At 48.6% G+C, this 19,282-nt stretch overlaps 2 protein-coding genes and 1 non-coding gene across 10 annotated transcripts in view; 1 reads left to right on the forward strand and 2 right to left on the reverse strand.

The window, feature by feature from the left end:
* The window catches only part of SPTAN1 (spectrin alpha, non-erythrocytic 1), a 95,190-nt gene extending 88,287 nt beyond the window's left edge, over positions 1-6,903 (forward strand). For all 8 annotated transcript variants that reach the window (XM_060251309.1, XM_060251307.1, XM_060251311.1 and 5 more), the window contains 5 exons: positions 314-510; positions 2,410-2,463; positions 4,111-4,257; positions 4,968-5,115; positions 6,571-6,903. In XM_060251309.1, coding sequence (XP_060107292.1) covers positions 314-510; positions 2,410-2,463; positions 4,111-4,257; positions 4,968-5,115; positions 6,571-6,696 — 672 coding nt within the window. In that variant the 3' untranslated portion in view covers positions 6,697-6,903. The remainder of the gene's footprint in view (positions 1-313; positions 511-2,409; positions 2,464-4,110; positions 4,258-4,967; positions 5,116-6,570) is intronic.
* A 416-nt stretch (positions 6,904-7,319) lies between these two features.
* Positions 7,320-19,282, reverse strand: part of DYNC2I2 (dynein 2 intermediate chain 2) — a 23,516-nt gene continuing 11,553 nt past the window's right edge. The window contains exons 3-9 of the mRNA XM_060251279.1: positions 18,999-19,108; positions 16,088-16,245; positions 14,831-14,940; positions 13,161-13,328; positions 10,194-10,426; positions 9,031-9,188; positions 7,320-7,589 (exon numbers count right to left, since the gene is read on the reverse strand). Coding sequence (XP_060107262.1) covers positions 7,351-7,589; positions 9,031-9,188; positions 10,194-10,426; positions 13,161-13,328; positions 14,831-14,940; positions 16,088-16,245; positions 18,999-19,108 — 1,176 coding nt within the window. The 3' untranslated portion in view covers positions 7,320-7,350. The remainder of the gene's footprint in view (positions 7,590-9,030; positions 9,189-10,193; positions 10,427-13,160; positions 13,329-14,830; positions 14,941-16,087; positions 16,246-18,998; positions 19,109-19,282) is intronic.
* On the reverse strand, positions 8,678-8,749 carry TRNAP-GGG (transfer RNA proline (anticodon GGG)). Its single transcript has one exon. It is a non-coding gene; the product is annotated as a tRNA-Pro (tRNA).

The following is a 19,282-nucleotide window of genomic DNA, read 5'->3' on the forward strand; positions in this document are numbered from 1 at the left end:
TGGCTTCCCCTCGTTTGGTGTGAGAGCCAGTTTGGTGTACTGGTTAAGTGTGCGGACTCTTATCTGGGAGAACCGGGTTTGATTCCCCACTCCTCCACTTGCAGCTGCTGGAACGGCCTTGGGTCAGCCATAACTCTTGTAGGAGTTGTCCTTCAAAGGGCAGCTCCTGGGAGAGCTCTCTCAGCCCCACCCACCTCACAGGGTGTCTGTTGTGGGGGAGGAAGGTAAAGGAGATTGTGAGCCGCTCTGAGACTCCTCGGAGTGGAGGGCGGGATATAAATCCAATATCATCTTCTTCTTCTCTCTCGTACAGCGCAAGCACCAGGAGATCCGAGCCATGAGGAGCCAGCTGAAGAAGATCGAGGACCTTGGAGCAGCCATGGAGGAAGCTCTCATCCTGGACAACAAGTACACCGAGCACAGCACGGTGGGGCTGGCACAGCAGTGGGACCAGCTGGACCAACTCGGCATGAGGATGCAGCACAACCTGGAGCAGCAGATACAGGCCAGGTAATGCCCCAGGAACGGGGACCATGCCTTGGGGAACGGGTGGTCGAGCCAAGTGGAGACAGATCTTGCATTTGAATCCGTTTCTGGCCTTAGTAGACGGGCAGCCTCCTCAAAGCTCTTGGGATAGCAAGCTTTTTATCTGCTGCCTGAATTGACCAACTGTTCTATCAGACCACGTCCCAGCGTGTACTCAACCTCCGTGCTGATTGCTTCCCTCTGGCTTGGACTGACACAATGCCAGTAATGTGCATTGGAGACATGGGTGGGCACACAAATTACTCTCCTGTGTCCTTAGTCAATTATTTTATTTCAAACATTCCTGTACCACCTTTTCAACCCAGATAGGCAGCAAACATCAAAACCTTTCAACATTTAGAACAGAATTCAAAATAATATATATTAAAAATTCAATAGAACATATAAATACACATAACAACACAGTAAGGGAGGGGGGCCACTAACAGTTCCTGGGGCATGGCAAACAAAGCAAAAGTCATCTCGTGTAGGCAGAAGTCAACAATAATAGGAGACGGGTGGATCTCCCTGTGGAAGGAGTCCCAACATTTCGGTGCCACAATTGAGAAGGCTTTCTTGGGTTGTCGCCCGTCTAGCCTCAGAAAGACAAGGGTGCCCCCCAAAGCAGCAGAAGGGACGGGAAGGTTCATATGGGAGAAGGTAAACCTTATGGTATGCTGGCTGCAAGCTGTCTTGGGCTTTAAATCAGTGCCAGCCTCTTGAATTGGGAACCAGTGTAGATAATACTGGAGTGATGTGGTCCTTGCAACCAGTCTCTACAACACACTCCAGTTAACATACTGGCTGTAGCATTCTGTACTAATTGTAGCTTCTGGATAGTTTTCAAGGGGCAGCCTCACCCAAAATGCATTGAAGTGATGTAATCTAGACGTTGCTCGGGCGTGCAGCACAGTGGCAAGATCTTCCCTCTCCGTGAAGGGCCTAAGTTGATGAACGAGACTGAGTTCCAGTTTGTTAGCACTTAGGCATTCCTGCATTGTGCGGGGGGTTGGACTAGATGACCCTGGAGATCCCTTCCAATTCTATGGTTCTGTTCTGTGATCCCAAAACCGCCTCCAGGCACCAGCTCAAGTTTCCACAGCCTCCCTGGGATTCACAGGACTTGAGTGTCATCTGCATTCTGGTGGCCACTCAGCCCCAATCTCCAGATGACCTCTCCCAGGGGTTTTATGTAGATGTTGGAAAGCATCGAGGACAAGATAATGAGTCTTGCGGGAGCCTGCGGCAGAGGCCAAGCAGCAGACTAACAGCCCAGAACATTGTGCAGGACTAAAACAACCCCAGACCGGTGCCTCCCAGTCCCAAAAGATGGTCCAGGAAGACACACCATGGCGGATGACGTCAGAGCTGCTGAGAAGTCCAGGGGAACTCACAGGGTTGCACTCCTCCTGTCCATCTCCCAGTGCAGGTCATCCATCAGGGTGACCAAGGTTGTTTCAGTCCCATAAACAGTCCTGGAACCAGACTGGAACCGATTCAGACAATCTGCTTCATTCGGAAATCCCTGAAGTTGCCCATCCATCAGTCGCTTTGGTCAAGAAAGGTACATCTGAGACTGGATGGTTGTTCTTTGATTCCCCTGGGCCCTGAGTAGGTTTTTGACGAGTGGTGCCCATCACCCACTTCAGAGCAGGAGCAGTCACCCCCTTTCTCATCTGTACCGTTAGTGTCTCCTGGATCCAGTCCACCAGCCCCTTTCCTAGGGGTTGAGAACGTCTCCAGGGCCCAGGAGAGCCTTGTTTGCATGTTCCCTTTATGGATCTGACATATGCCTGCCACTCAAACCATGCAAGGAAAAGCCCTGGGGAAGTCTACTGTGTGGATCTGCCACTCTTCCGCTAAACTGCTTCCTCTTCCTTCTAGAAACACTACTGGAGTCACTGAAGAAGCCCTGAAGGAGTTCAGCATGATGTTTAAGTAAGTTTGCATAGCACAAAATGGTGAAGGACCCCAAATCCTTTCAGTCGACCAGCGTTTATGGAGGCTAGGCTCTTGGGTAGAGTCAGTTATCTGCCTCGGGGGTATTCTGGGACTCTTCCCTGAGGTTTGTCTTTTATTTTTATGAACAGTAAAGGGGCGTGTCGCGCACTAGGATGTAAACCTCCCTTGCGGTGTTGTGCTGACCGGAGGCAAAGGCAGGAGGATAACTGAGAATTCCTGGGCCTTAATCTTGGATGATGTACAATCAGGGGTGGAATTCTAGCAGGAGCTCCTTTGCATATTAGGCCACACCCTCTTGATGTAGCCAATCCTCCAAGAGCTGACAAGGCTCCTTTTTGTAAGCTCTTAGAGCAGAGGTGTCAAACTTCGACCTGGGAGCCAAATCAGGCCCCCAGAGGGCTCCTATCAGGCCCCTGAACAACTTACTGTTGTCTGCTTCCTTCTCCCTCTCCCTTGCTTCCTTCTGCATCATAGCTTGCTTTGCTAGGCTTGCTCAATCGCACAGGAACTACAGTGCAAAATCTCTATTTTGTTCATTGGCTGAGGCTTCTCCCATGGGAAAGAGGGAGAGCTTGTTTTGCCAGGCTCTCTCAATCGCACAGGGGCTACAGTGCAAAACCTCTATTTTCTCCATTGGCTGAGGCTTCTCCCGTGGGAAAGAGGGAGAGCTTGTTTTGCCAGGCTCTCTCAATCGCACAGGGGCTACAGTGCAAAACCTCTATTTTCTCCATTGGCTGAGGCTTCTCCCAAGGGAAAGAGGGAGAGCTTGCTTTGCCAGGCTCTCAATGGCACAGCAGAGCTACTGAACCAAGCCCATCTATTGGCTGAGACTCCTCCCCCCCCCCCCCCCGGTCCTCTACAAAAAGGAAGGAAAGAGCCAGAGCTTCCTTTGCCCAGTTCCCTGGATCCCATGGGAGAGATACAAAGAAAGCACCTTTAAGACCAACGAGTGCTAATATTTTAATAATGTTTTAAGGTTTTTTAAAAATAATCTTTAATTGTGTTTGTGTCCTTTATAAAGTTTATATCTCTGCTACCTGGCATTACATTTTATGACACACGTGGCCTGGCCCGACAAGGTCTCATTTGTGTCAGATCTGGCCCTCATAACAAATGAGATCAACACCCCCGTCTTAGAGGATTGGCCACATCGGGGGTGTGGCCTAATATGCAAATAAGCTCCCGCTAGAATTCCACCCCTGTCTACAGTTAACGTTTGCTGTTAGTGCTTGACTGCAGCACTGGCCAAGGGGGTGTCTCACGCCTATCAGGAGAACAAAGTCTGAGTCCAGTGGGTGCCCTGGAAAATTTAAACCCAGAATTAAGCTTGGTTGGTCTTCAAGGTGTCCCTAGGGCTCCGACCATCTGGATGCGCTGAATTGGGTGACCGCCCCCCATGTGACTTGGCGACATTATCAGTGTGGGGGTGGGGCCTTGCCTTGGGTGCCAGGCAGCCTGGGGCCGGCCCTGCTAATGTCTCGTACCTGGATATAAATTATTAATTGCTGCATTCCTTTGTAGGCAGAAGTCTCATTGGGGGAGGGGGATCCTTTGTAATCTGCCTGAAAAGAACCCTGCACGGTTGACCTACTTAACTTAATAGCATGTTGTCTCTGCTTCCAGACACTTTGACAAGGACAAGTCTGGTCGGCTGAATCACCAGGAGTTTAAATCCTGCCTGCGCTCTCTAGGCTACGATTTGCCCATGGTGGAGGAAGGAGAGCCGGATCCGGAGTTTGAAGCGATTCTCGACACGGTCGATCCCAACCGGTACGTGGCTACGAAGCAGGCTTTGAATTGGGATGGGGGGCCCCAGAGCCACAGGAGCACCGGCACTCTGAGAATCCCACTTCACGGGAATCTTAGCCCTCTCCCTTGCAGAAAGGCTTATGGGTGGGGAAGATAAAAACAGAAGAGAAGCCATGATGGATCAGGCCAGTGTGCATCCAGTCCAACCCACTGTGTCACACAGTGGCCAAAAAACTCAGGTGCCATCAGGAGATCCATCAGTGAGGCCAGAACACCAGAAGCCCTTCCACCGTGGCCCCCCAGCACCAAGAATGCAGAGCATCATTGCCCTAGACAGAGAGTTCCAACGATAAGCTGTGGCAAATAGCCACTGATGGACCTCTGCTCCATATGCTTTTCCAATCCCCTCTTGAAGCTGGCTATGCTTGTAGCCACCGCCACCTCCTGTGATGTTGACAGAATTCTATTAATCTTTATATTGTGAGCTAAAGGCATGGTACTCAAGGTCTTCCCTTAGTATAATTAGAAGTATATTGTACAAAATGTGCCGTGCCTCCACTTTTCTTGCACAAAGTGGTCCTTGAAGCTGAGTAAATGGTTCCTCTGTGACCTTATTACTGTCTCGGCTGGATTCTTTGTCAGTTTTGGTTAGATGTTTCGTCCTTGCCTAGCTTGACTGAACTTGCAGGGAGGAAGAACTTCCGTTTCCCAGCTTGTGTTTCTCTCTACAGGGACGGACACGTCTCTCTGCAAGAATACATGGCGTTCATGATCAGCAGGGAGACGGAGAATGTGAAATCCAGTGAAGAAATCGAAAGTGCTTTCCGTGCCCTCAGCTCCGAGGGCAAACCTTACGTGACGAAGGAGGAGCTGTACCAAGTGAGTGCTTACTGGGAGCTGGGCCTTTTCTGCTCTGGGGGAAGCAGAGCACTGCTACTGTAACCCAAGTCACTAAACAAGCTGTTCACAAAGGGCAGACTGACAGGTTGTAATCTTGCTCTAGCTGTTCATATGACCGTGTAGGTTAATCCAGGTGGGTAGCCGTGTGCATGAACACAAAAGCTTATACCCAGAATTAAACTTTGTTGGTCACACTGTGGATTGGGAGCCACATGTGGCTCTTTTACACATATTGTGTGGCTCTTGAAGTCCCCCACCCCATTGGTCAGCTTGGAGAAACCATTTCTCTCTTTAAATCACTGCTCCAAGCCAAGCCACCTGGTAGCTTGGAAAATGCATTTAAAGTTAAAGTTGCTTTCTTTCCACCTCTTCCTCACATTATTTTCCTTCCTTCCTTCCTTCCTTGTCTCGTGGCTCTCAAACATCTGATGTTTATGTGTGTCGCACATTAAGCAAGTTTGGCCAACCCTGTACTAAACTCACGTTTGGGTTAATGATTAGCTTGTTTTAAATCAACTGCAAGCAGAAGTGTCCTATACTGAACCAGACCCATGGTCCATCCAAATCAGTCTTGTCTACTCAGACTGGCAGGGGCTCTCCGGGATCTCAGGCAGAGGTCTTTCCCATCACCTCCTGCCAGTTCCTTGAACTGGAGATGCGTGGGATTCTACCCGGGACCTTCTACACGCTAAGCAGATGTGCTGCCACTGAGCCATAGCCCCTCTCCACCTAGCGGATGAAGGGCGTGCAGATTATGCCCCAGCATTGGTGGGCCTTCTGCTCACACCACACTGCCGGCTCTGGGTCTCATGCTTTGTGTATATTGTCAGCTATACACGGTCCCCTTTTTATTTCTCTGGTGTTACTTCTCTGATAACCGGATATTTGCCTGGCTTCCTTGGCAAAGCCAGGGAAGCCATGCTTGGCAGCAGTGAAGCTGGGGCAAGGTAGTGGCGGGGTCATAGCTAGTGAGACCTAAGCTAAAGCCAGTTCCCCTCCAGAGAACAAGTTTGGTGTAAGTGGTTAAGTGTGCGGACTCTTATCTGGGAGAACCGGGTTTGATTCCCTCCTCCTCCACTTGCACCTGCTGGAATGGCCTTGGGTCAGCCAGAGCTCTCTTATGTGGGAGAACCGGGTTTGATTCCCCCCTTCTCCACTTGCAGCTGCTGGAATGGCCTTGGGTCAGCCAGAGCTCTGGCAGAGGTTGTCCTTGAAAGGGCAGCTGATGTGAGAGCCCTCCCAGCCCCACCCACCTCACAGGGTGTCTGTCGTGGGGGGAGAAGATTGTTAAGCTGCTCTGAGTCTCCGATTCAGAGAGAAGGGGGGGGGGTATAAATCTGTAGTCGCCTTCTTCCCATCACTTCTTTCCATGACCAACAGCTGCTGTCTCCCCCACCTATTCAGTTCTCACCAGTTCTCTCTCTCGCCTCTCAGAACCTGACCCGGGAACAGGCGGACTACTGCATCTCTCACATGAAGCCCTACATGGACAGCAAAGGGAGAGAGCTTCCCTCTGCCTACGACTACATTGAATTTACCCGCTCGCTCTTCGTGAATTGATCATCCAGCACTAGCACTACGGGATCCCCCCAATGCACTTGTGTCTGCTGCCTCCCTGCTCCCTGCATGTGTCCATCGTTGTGCTCTAAAGTAATCAATGTGACTCTCTGATGTAACCTTAAACTGCTTCGCTTAAACTCTTCTTAGTACCAAGAGCCAAACCTGTTGCTGTGTATGCTTCAATAAAAGTTACTGGTCCAAGTGAAACTCGGCTCTGGCTGCTTCCTGATGCCCTAAACCGTTTGCTGCCCTTGAAAAGAGAGAGAGCCAGTGTGGTGTAGTGGTTAAGTGCATGGACTCTTATCTAGGAGAACCGCGTTTGATTCCCCACTCCTCCACTTGCACCTGCTGAAATGGCCTTGGGTCAGCCAGAGCTCTCGCAGAGTTGTTCTTGAAAGGGCAGCTGCTGTAAGAGCTCTCTCAGCCCCACCCACCTCACAGGGTGTCTGTTGTGGGGGGGAGGTAAAGGAGACTGAGACTGTAACCGCTCTGAGACTGAGATTCAGAGTACAGGGTGGGATATAAATCCAATATCTTTTTAAAAAAATGTATCCCCCCTCTCCAAAATCTCAGCTGGTGCTCATTTCTCTTCTCAGCAACGTATGTAGCCTGAACGTACGTAGTACCTTGCACAGACTTTTATTGGTGTCCTTGTTAATCTGTGATCTCATTTGCTAACTGGTCAAGGTGGTTCAGTTCTCGTGGTCCTACTTCGGTGAAGTCTGAACTTAACTGCCATATTTTCACCGTACCGCTGCCATCTCCCGTGGCGAGAAGCTGGGCCTGTCTGCTGTTGAACTCTAAACAGTAGACAGGGGTGTGGTCCAAGGTCTGCTGGATAGAGAAGGAGGGCTTCTGAGAGCTTTTCCCAAAGTCGAACAGCTGCACTTCCCCTTTGAAGCAAAGGAAATTAACATGTTACACCAGCTCATGGCACAAAAAGCAGCAACTGTTTTGCTGAGGTACACTTTTAGTAATGTGCATTCTCAATCATCGCAGCACAAAATTTTGAGATCTTCAACAGACAATGAGAGAGGAAAATGGAAGAGTGATTAGAGTTTAAAATAGTCCGGGGTTCTGATCAGCTGGACAGCTGTTGCCACTGGATGCAATCCAAGTGACATTTGCAATGCCCTAATTCTCAATGACAGCAGCTACACACAAGCATTTAGACAGCGAGATCCCGACCCCACCCGCACCGGGAGGGTGGCCACAGGCCTTCTCCAGGGTTTGCTAGATTGTTAGCCGTCAGCACCACCTGGTCAGCGCCTAAAACAAAATTCACAATGCTGTGTTTGATGCAAACCCCCCCAAACTGGGCAGCCGCACACAATTCCAGAGATCAAGCTATGCTGTCTTCCAGTCACAGGATTGTAGGCAGGGCTTTTTTTGAGCAGGAATGCACGGTAACGCGGTTCCAGCTGGCTTGGTGTCAGGGGGTGTGGCCTAATATGCAAAGGAGTCCCTGCTGGGCTTTTTCTACAAAAAAACCCTATGTGGAATGGGGGTCAGGGGGTGTGGCCTAATAGGCAAATGAGTTCCTACTGGGCCTTTTCTATTTATTCCATACGGAATAAATGCATTGCTTTGTGTCCAGTGCCTCACATAAATTCACTAGGTAGCAATTAATTCCATGGGGCTTTTTTCTACAATGACTCTTATTTTTTCACGCTCCACACATTCCTGTTTTAAAAAAAACTTTCATTTGGGTGCTATTTGTTTTAGTCATGGTTCCAAGTTAGAGCACAACATTTCTTTTAGAATCAACTTTTAAGATCTCTGCTTGAGATATGTCGACCGTTCTTTGGCTTGAATCTGATTTTAGTGTTATCTTGTATCTTGAACATACGAACATATGAAGCTGCCTTATACTGAATCAGACCCTCAGTCCATCAAAGTCAGTCTTGTCTTCTCAAACTGGCAGCAGCTCTCCAGGGTCTCAAGCTGAGGCTTTTCACACCTATTTGCCTGGACCCTTTTTTGGAGATGCCAGGGATTGAACCTGGGACCTTCTGCTTCCCAAGCAGATGCTCTACCACTGAGCCACAATCCCTCTTGATGCAACCTCCAATTTAAGTTTCCTCCCTGCACAAATTTCTTTTGAAAACTAGTATATACACCGAATGTTCCCTCTAAGCTGAGTAAGGGTGAGCCAGCTCACGGGTTTTTTAGCCTCCAGCTCACACATTTTTATCTTTGCTCAGGAAAAATGGCCCCAGAGCAAGCTAATTTATGCAGTAGCTCACAACTTTAATGCCAGTAGCTCACAAAGCAGAATTTTTGCTCACAAGACTCCACAGTTTAGAGGGAGTATTGAACATTGTACACACCTACCTTCACCGGTAGCAGCTGCAAAAACCAAAGGGCGTACCGGAGACCACCTCACACTGAAAATATATTTCTTCGATAATTGAAGAGATAAAAGTGGTTGAGCTTGTAACATCGAATGCAAATGGATGTGGCCATCAGTTCCTCCACTCAAAAACAGATTCCTGGAAAAGCAAATGTTAACTCAGGAGACGGGAAACTTCAGTCCAGGGTAACCTCTTTGCAGAGAGTTTTAAAGCAACTGCTGCCTTATCTAAGTAAGCCATGTTGATGTGAAGCAACAGAACAAACTTTTGAGTCCATGGCACCTTTTAAGGCCAACAAAGCTTAATTCTGGATGCATGCATATAAAAACTTATACCCAAAATTAAACTTTGTTGGTCTTACCACTGGAATCAAACTTTGTTCCACTGTCAAAAGTAAGGTGATTGATTCCCTTGTCTGCTTTAAGAGTTCTAAAACATCTTTGAATCAAAACCTTTTGCAGACATACAGCCAGAACGTACTTAAATGTGGACCACAGCATTGAGAAAAGAACCTTGAGAACATAAGATGATATTGGATTTATATTCCGCCCTATAGAGTCTCAGAGTGATCACAATCTCCTTTCCCTTCCTCCCCCACAACAGACACCCTTTGAGGTGGGTGGGGCTGAGAGGACTCTCACAGCAGCTGCCCTTTCAAGGACAACCTCTGCCAGAGCTACAGCTGACCCGAGGCCATTCCAGCAGCTGCAAGTGGAGGAGTGGGGAATCAAACCCGGTTCTCTCAGATAAGAGTCCACACACTTAGCTACTACACCAAACTGGCTCTCAAGAGAAACCCTTCCAAAAGGCCTCCCACTGTTGCCCCCCCAAGCACCAAGAATACAGAGCATCACTGCCCCAGACGAAGTGTTCCACCTGTACCTTGTGGCTAACAGACACCAATGGCTGTTAAACCTTAAAGCAAAAGGTCCTTGCTGCCTTAATAGCTTTAGCTTACGCTGGTCAAGCATGTACTTAGCTAGCAGCTGGTCTCATAGTAAGCAGAGGTACAGATTCACGAATCCCCTTGATAAACTGTTCAACTACTTGCCAGCTTGCTACGGTTTTTGCTGGGCTCATTGCCTAAACTGCTGCCTCGCTCGCTAGCTGAGGTTCAGGTTGAAGCGACGCACTTCGACTTGCCTGTGGAAAGGGGAGCAGCTCACAGAATAGACTGGTCCTCCGTGGGGGGAGAAGACAAACTGGGCCGGGGCCTTCAGCGAGAAGGAGCTGCCTCTCTGGAGGACAGCAACAGTCTCGACGGCCGTGGAGCACTTCAGCACGCAGCCGCCTTCCGTGCCTGCGACAAAGACGCTGGGCTCAAAGTAGGAGAAGGAGAGGGAGGTCACGCCCACGGCCACGTCTCCTCGGGAATGCTGGGAGCAGGAAGGAAGACAGGGTGAGGCTCAGAGGCTGAGGAAAACCTTTCAACACACTTTGAAGAAACAGAAGAGAGTGGATTTATATCCCACCTTCCACCACCTGAAGGAGTCTCAGAGCAGCTTACAATCTCCATTCCCTTCCCATGCCCACAACCAACATCCTGTGAGATAGGTGGGACTGAGAGAGCCCTGACAGAAATTGCTCTTGAGAGAACAGCTCAGAGAGACGCCAAATCCCTAGGTTCCTTCAAATAAAGAGGCCCTCCATATTTTCAGATAAGCATTTAATAGAAGGTCATACTAGGTGTTCACAACATTGGGTCAGTGTTGAAACTGACTTGGTTCAAAATGGCAAAGGTTATGTAGTTCAGTACAAAGCAGTTAAAAGTGCTCCTCAGGCAGTTCAAACTTCATTGGTTATAAACCATGTTCCCACTAAGCCGCAGAGTCTTGTGAGCAAAAATTCTACTTTGCGAGTTACTGGCATTAAAAGTTCTGAGCTACTGTATAAATTACTGTGCTCTGGGGCCATCCTTCCTGACAAAAATGTGTGAGCTGGAGGCTAAAACTCTGTAAGCTAGCTCACAGCAACTCAGCTTAGAGGGAACACTGGTTACAAATCATGTCTCACACTCACCATTACTACAAAGCACAAGCAATACATGAAAACATTCTAAGGTGGGAGACAGAGCCTTGGGGTTGTGACTTCCCACTCACAGAAGACACAGCAATTTAGCTTTCGTTTCTCTAGCTACATTCTACACACACAGTCCATCAGGTACATATACCAGGCATAGCCAGGAAATAAGGGACTTGACAAGAGAGTTATGACTGACCCAAGATCACTCCAGCAGTTGCACATGGAGGAGTGGGGAATCAAACCCAGTTCTCCCAGATAAGAGTTTGCGCGCTTAACCACTACACTAAACTGGCTAAGAAAGCACAAGGGTAATTCTCCTGTGGAAAGAGAACACCTTTAAAAATATTTCCAAAGTGCAGGCTGGGGGGCAATGGAAACTCCACTGATATGGGATTTCTGTTGAAGAGCAACTTTCTCCTTTCACCCTCCTGTGCCAGCCCCAGATGCCCCTGAAAGACTATTTCTGGCAGACGGGACCCACAGGAATAGCATGGAGGGGGAATGGGCGGAACTGCCCCTCTTTTCCATTTGCGGAAATCCTCCCCTGGATCCAGGCCCCACTATGGGTCGGACATTCCCCAACTGTGGAGCAAGGCACACAGAGCAGGTGACTCTTGCCAGCAGTGTTCCCTCTAAGCTGAGTTAACGTGCGCTAGCTCACAGATCTTCAGCGTGGTCTCTATGCAGTCCCAAACATGGGTCTTGCCGCTGGCAGTGGATCCCTCCCTCAGAGTCTCCAATAACTCACTCTGAGCGTCTTTTGGCGTACTTCACGCACAGATTTTTAGCCTCCGGTTCACACCTTTCAGAAAGGAAAGTTCAGAAAGGATGGCCTCAGAGCACAATAATAGATGCAGCAGCTCACAACTTAAATGCTGGTAGCTCACAAAGTAGAATTTTTGCTCACAAGACTCTGCAGCGTAGAGTCTTGTGAGCTCTGCCAGCACAGGTTATTTCTGCTTCCCAAGGACAGGCTTTTTCACCTGCGTGTCCATTTCCATCACAGGCGGCTGCAGTCTGGACAAATTAACCCTCTCTGTCCCTTGGCTTAGCTAGTTTAAGAACATAAGAGAAGCCACGTTGGATCAGGCCAATGACCCATCCAGTCCAACATTGTGTCACACATAAGAACATCAGAGGAGCCATGTTGGGTCAGGCCAATGGCCCATCCAGTCCAACACCCTGTGTCACACATAAGAACATCAGAGGAGCCATGTTGGGTCAGGCCAATGGCCCATCCAGTCCAACACCCTGTGTCACACATAAGAGGAGCCATACTGGGTCAGGCCAATGGCCCATCCAGTCCAACACTCTGTGTCACACATAAGAACATCAGAGGAGCCATGCTGGGTCAGGCCAGTGGCCCATCCAGTCCAACATTCTGTGTCACACGTAAGAACATAAGAGAAGCCATGTTGGGTCAGGCCAATGGCCCATCCAGTCCAACACTCTGTGTCACACATAAGAACATCGGAGGAGCCATGTTGGGTCAGGCCAATGGCCCATCCAGTCCAACACTCTGTGTCACACATAAGAACATCGGAGGAGCCATGTTGGGTCAGGCCAATGGCCCATCCAGTCCAACACTCTGTGTCACACATAAGAACATAAGAGGAGCCATGTTGGGTCAGGCCAATGGCCCATCCAGTCCAACACTCTGTGTCACACATAAGAACATAAGAGGAGCCATGTTGGGTCAGGCCAATGGCCCATCCAGTCCAACACTCTGTGTCACACATAAGAACATAAGAGAAGCCATGTTGGGTCAGGCCAATGGCCCATCCAGTCCAACAGTCTGTGTCACACAGTGGCCAATATATGTGTCTGTGTGTATATATACATACACACACACAAACACACATACATACACACACGCACATACACACAGTTTGGGTAGTAAGGAAGCAGAACCCATTGAACAGCTGGGAGCATGTAGTGGCTGCTGACCTGAGGAGGACAGGAAATGTGAGGGGAAGCCATGCGGTTTAGATTCTCTGCTCTTCTCCAAGAGGCAGAAGCCCTGAGGCCTTTCGGACTAGATGCCCGTTTGGCCAGCCCTTTGTGTCGCAGAGCCCACAGCTCTCTCACCTTCTTCAGTTTAGTGCTCCGGGGGATTTGCTGTGACACCAAGGCGAAGCCATCGGTGATCTTCAGCAGGCCGTCTCTCTCCTCCTGCCACACCAGGATCTTCCCATCGGTGGACACGCTCAGGACGTGGAAGGGGTGGCCATGCTTGGTGTGCTGCAGCCAGCCAACCTAGCAACCAGAGTGAGAGGTCAAAGGCTAAAGACCGTGCCAGGCAAAAAGCCACCGGTGCTCTGAGCAAGCAAGACCCTGGCCAGAAGCCCTGCTTCTGAAGAAAGGCCTTAGTAGCCCTGCCCACCCAGCTTCAGAGGCGGGACCTTCCCAAGCTGAATCTCCCCCTGCCCTGGGAAGGGCCAAGCAGACATTCCTGCAGAAAGCTGTCTGGATGGTGGCCCAAGGAGGGAGCCAGCAGACTGACTCTTGGGGGCTCTTGCAAGCCCAGCCCACCAGGCCAAGGGCAGAACTGGGCAGGGCACAGGCTCAGTCCCCCAGTGGCCACATAAACAAGGAAAGGAGCCACCCCTGGTCTATGGTATTCCTTTCATCGTTCATTTATACTCTTGGCACTGCCGGGGAAAGAAGCCGGGCAAAGATGGCTTTGCTGTTGTTCAGCCACATAGCCGAGTCCCACTCTTTGCGACCCCAGGGACCAAGTCACGCCAGGCCCTCCTGCCTTCCGCCATCCTCCAAAGTCTGCTCAAACTAAAGATGGCTAGGTTTATCTCATTGCTTAACTTGTCAAGATCATTTCTGCAGCCATGAGGGTGTGAAACGTTTTTTAGCAACAAAATTCCCAGGAGGCTGAAGTTGGCACGCGGTGCGATTGCGGAAGATGCCGCTCTGGCTGAAAGGACTGTTGGTTTGTGTCGCCAAACCCAACATCTACTAGGCAGGTCTCCTCTACGCTTTTAGGACAATCTTGCCTTCCCTGCTTTCACGTCAGATAGCATACAAACGGTACTAAAATGCCTGGATTACTGCTGCATTCAAATTAAGCAAGGAGTCGGGCCGATTCGTAGGCCTACCCTGTGGCCAGTGCGCTACATATGAACATATGAAGCTGCCTTATACTTAATCAGACCTTTGGTCCATCAAAGTCAGTACTGTCTTCTCAGACTGGCAGCGGCTCTCCAGGGTCTCAAGCTGAGGTCTTTCACGCCTATTTGCCTGGACCCTTTTTTGGAGATTCCGGGGATTGAACCTGGGACCTTCTGCTTCCCAAGCAGATGCTCTAGCACTGAGCCACTGCCCCTCCTCAGAACATATGAAGCTGCCTTATACTGAATCAGACCTTTGGTCCATCAAAGTCAGTATTGTCTTCTCAGACTGGCAGCGGCTCTCCAGGGTCTCAAGCTGAGGTTTTTCACGCCTATTTACCTGGACCCTTTTTTGGAGATGCCAGGGATTGAACCTGGGGCCTTCTGCTTCCCAAGCAGATGCTCTACCACTGAGCTACACCGAGGCAGCCTCCAGCAGGGCAGAACGCTTCTGATTAAGGCCCCATGAGTCAAAAGGGCAGGGTGTGCTCAGCTGTAAGAGGCTATCTTGCCTTCCCTGGGGGGGGGTAAAGGCCACCCTCTGGCAAAGTCAGTCCCTCCCCAGGAGCATTTGCGTACTCAAGAACCAGAAGAGAGCAGGGAAATGGCCTCCGAAAGCCCCCCCTCCTCCTGCACCTGATAAACTGGATCGGTGTGGGTGTTGTCGGTCATGCCTGTCCTCCAGACCAAGGGGTCTTCCAGCCTGCTGGTGTCCCACACCAGGACCTCCCCACTGAAAAGGCCTCCTGGAAGGGACAAAAGACATACCCGTCGGGCGATGCAAAAGCCTCCAGCGTTCAGAAGGCGAAATCGTACTGCACGCCCACTACCGGCTATTCTTTACCTCGCTGGTCTGAAAATGCTGAAACACATCCCTCTGCAAGAAAGGAAGACGAAAGTTCCCTCCCTTCGGTTGCCCACCACAGCTGAGGAGGAGTTCAAACACCAAGTTTTGTCCCGCCCATCCCTCCAAACTCAAAGGACCCAAAAGGGAAGGCATGCCCTTCAGCTGAACATTCTTCAACCAGGATATCACACAGCTTTCTTTTTAAAACAAAACTTAAAATAAATGAAGTTGCCAGCCCTCTGGACCAATGTTCCCTCTAAGCTGCAGAGTCTTGGGAGCGAAAATTCTACTTTGCGAGCAGCTGGCATTTAAAGTTGTGAGCTCCTGCATACATTATTGTGCTCTGGGATGATCCTTCCTGAGCTAAGACAGAAATGTGTGAGCTGGAGGCTAAGAGTCTCTGAGCTAGCTCACGTCAGCTCAGCTTAAAGGGAACACTGCTCGGGACTGGAGGGGAAGGCTGAGTGTGTGTTTTTGCAGCTCCTTCATGCCAGCCATCCTTCTTCATGACCCCAGTCCTGCTCCTCCAGCCCTGTAGGTCAGGGGTGGCCAACGGTAGCTCTCCAGATGTTTTTGCCTACAACTCCCATCAGCCCCAGCCAGCATGGCCAATGGCTGGGACTGATGGGAGTTGTAGGCAAAAAAACATCTGGAGAGCTACCGTTGGCCACCCCCCGCTGTAGGTTATTTCCTCAAGAATCCTCCCCCACTTAACAATCATAGTCCACCCCTTCAAATGCCTAATGCCGCAGGATCCTGGTTTCTGCTGTAGCAGCAGGGGTGGGATTCTAGCAGGAGCTCCTCTGCATATTAGGCCACATCCCCATGATGGAGCCAATCCTCCATGAGCTTCCAAGGCTCCTTTTTGTAAGCTCTCCGAGGATTGGCTCCATCAGGAGTGTGTGGCCTAATATGCAAAGGAGCTCCTGCTGGAATTCCACCCCTGTGTAGCAGTGAAGGAGGGGGTGCACCAGAGAAAAAGGGGCAAATCCGGTTACAGGCAACCCGGTGGGAATGCACGAAGGAGGAGAAAGAGGATCGTCTACCGGCTACCAGCGAAGGCTGCTGCGGATGGAAGGCCAGGCACATCACAGAGCTGGGGATTTCCACCACGAGGTCAGGCCGATTGGGGTTCAGCCCTCGACGGTCCAGATTCCAGGTGCAGACGTACGATTTCTCTGTGCTCCAGTCCCCGTCTTCCATTCTGGAAGAAAGGAGCAGGGGAGGGGGGACAGAAAAGGGTTGCCCACAGCTGGACTGGACAACTTCTGGGCTAGCTGGAGGGGACAGTCAAAAGGAGATCTTGCTTCTCCGGCAATCTAGGCGCGAACATTTTCCTTCCTTGCCTGCCTCCGTTTAGGAAGCACATAACTGGGCAGTTACAGCTGGGATATTAAGGAGAGAACCTCCTCCTATGGGGGCGGCAGGGAGGGAATGATTTATTCCCCCTTCCCCGCACCCTTTGAACTGAGTCCCACAGGTTTTAGCAGGACTTATTCCCAAATACGACTTTCTTGTCATTCAAGGGCTTTATCAGTTTGGGGTTTTTTGACTACTTCTAGGGGGGTGGGTTGCATAACTGTAAAGTGAATGAAAACAAAATACCAAAATTAGCCTCTCTTTCCAACAATATGACAGAAATTCTCTTATAAATATAAGAGATTTATAAGATTCTCTTATAAATATAAAGCTTTTGCAGATGATATAGTGTTCATAATGGAGAATCCGGTTCAAGTGTCACCACTGCTGTTAGCTAAGATAAAAGAGTACGGAGAACTAGCAGGATTATACATAAATAAGGAGAAATCGAAATTCCTCTGTAAAAACATGCAACCAAATAAAACAAAAGAACTACAAAAGGTGACAGGTTGTGAAGTCACAACCAAAGTTAGGTACCTTGGAATAGAGATAACAATGAAGAACATTGATTTATACAAAAACAATTATGAAAAACTGTGGTGTAAGATGGACAAAGATTTGATGAAATGGAATAAACTCAACTTGTCCTTACTGGGCAGGATAGCTGCAATCAAAATGAATATTTTGCCAAGGATAATGTATTTGTTTCAAACCATCCCGATTGTAAAAGAAGCAAAACAATTCAACAAATGGCAAAGGAAAATCTCTGATTTCATTTGGGCCGGAAAGAAACCAAGGATTAAGATGAAGATCTTAACGGATGCCAAAGAGAGAGGAGGTTTTCAACTTCCCGATCTAAGACTATATCACGATGCAGTTTGTTTGACATGGATAAAAGATTGGATAATGCTGTTAGACAAAAAACCTCTGTGGTTAGAAGCTCACGGAAATAGATTCGGCTGGCATGCATACATGTACTATGGGAAGAATAAAATGGATGGTTTTTTCTCTCACCACTATGTCAGAAATACATTACTAAATACTTGGATAAAATACAAGAAATACGGGGACGAGAGAAAACCATTATGGATAGTGCCAGCAGAAGTAATAAAAATAACAGCCGATTCTGAAGAAAAAAGAGAAATGTCATATAACCAACTGCTTAAGATTCAAGGAGACAAAATTGAATTAAAAACCTCAGAAGAGCTAAATAACAATTATGACTGGTTTCAAATGCAACAAATTAAAAGTTTGATGGAAAATGACATAAAATCAGAGGGGATTAGACGAGAACAAACAGAACTGGAAAGAGTCCTGTTAGGTGACAATGAAAAATTGATATCAAAAGTATATAAGTTATTATTGAAATGGTCTACAGAAGAAGAAGTAGTAAAGTCTCAAATGGTCAAATGGGCAATTAATGTGAATAGAGAAATACAAATGGAAACATGGGAGCACCTCTGGAAGAACTCAATGAAGATATCAACTTGTCAAAGCATTAAGGAGAACTGTTTTAAAATGATGTATAGGTGGTATATGACTCCGAAAAAATTGGCTAAGATAAGTAAGAAAATGTCGGATAGATGTTGGAAATGTAAAAAACATAAAGGTTCTTTCTTCCATATGTGGTGGACATGTGAAAGAGCGAAAGAATTCTGGAAGATGATACAACAAGAAATCACCAAAATTTTGGGCTATGATTTTAAGAAAATTGCAGAGACGTTTTTACTTGGATTACAATTAGAAAAATACCCAAAAGAAGACAGGACTTTAATTTGGTACCTGTTATCAGCTGCTAGGACTTTGTACGCGCAGCTTTGGAAGCAAGAAAAAATACCAGAGAAATGGGAATGGACCATGAAAGTTTTATCGTGGTGTGAAATGGACAAATTAACCAGAACACTAAGAGACTATGATTTAGAGATATTCAAAAGGGAGTGGAGAAAATTTAAAGGATATATGGAGAAAACTTGGAAAGTAAAGAAATATTGGACATTTTTTTAGTTGTAAGAATATATATATGGAACTTTGAGCAGTCAGAAGTGCCTTTAGTATGGATTTGAACTTATAACCTCGGGGAAGTCAACATTGGAGGGAGGGGGGATGGAAATGTCATATGGGTTAATGTGAAAAAAGAAAAAATTAAGGAATAGATAAGCTTTGTAACCATATGCTACCAATAAATTGTTTAAAACCAAAACGAAACATGCATTAAGCTCTTGGTAATATATGCCAACAGATTTAAATTTAACCAATTAACCTTTCAGAATTTCTATGGGGAGCAGGCAGCCTGAGGATGAAGTGAAGGCGCCTACTGTAAAGAGTTGAGACCAAAGGCAGCCCAGCAGACGCTTTGGGGGCGTTCATGCAAATGAAGCTGCTGAATGCTGAGTCAGCTCCTCCGTCCATCCCATTTGACATTGCCTACACTGGCTGGCAGACACCTCCAGGGCCTCAGCCGGAGAGGAATCTTCAGCAGCCAGCCCTGCTATCCAGCATCCTTTAGTTGCAGGTGCCAGGAACTGGGCCTGGGAACTTCTGCACATGGCAGGATCTCTTCCCCCGAGCCCCAGCCTCTGCCCGCTTGGGTCCACTCACCTTCCGTACGAACACGCAATGACTGCCCCGGTGGCATTCCAGGAAACACTGGTGACTTGCAGCCTCTGTTCGTGAGCCTCGGGGTATGTCAGGCTGTGCAGGCAAGAGACCTGCAAGAAACAAAACAAGGAGGCTGCTACATGGATCGAGCCAGAGAAATGAACAAATAATGACCCTGAACAGGTCAACGTGGTCATGGGAAAAGAGGGAGTCACCAAACCTGGCCAGCCCACTAATACAGGGGTGTCAAACATGCAGGCCCCCTCGTGGGCTCCTATCAGGCC

This window comes from Heteronotia binoei, chromosome 12, assembly GCF_032191835.1.
Source record: "Heteronotia binoei isolate CCM8104 ecotype False Entrance Well chromosome 12, APGP_CSIRO_Hbin_v1, whole genome shotgun sequence".
Classification (NCBI taxonomy): domain Eukaryota; kingdom Metazoa; phylum Chordata; class Lepidosauria; order Squamata; family Gekkonidae; genus Heteronotia; species Heteronotia binoei.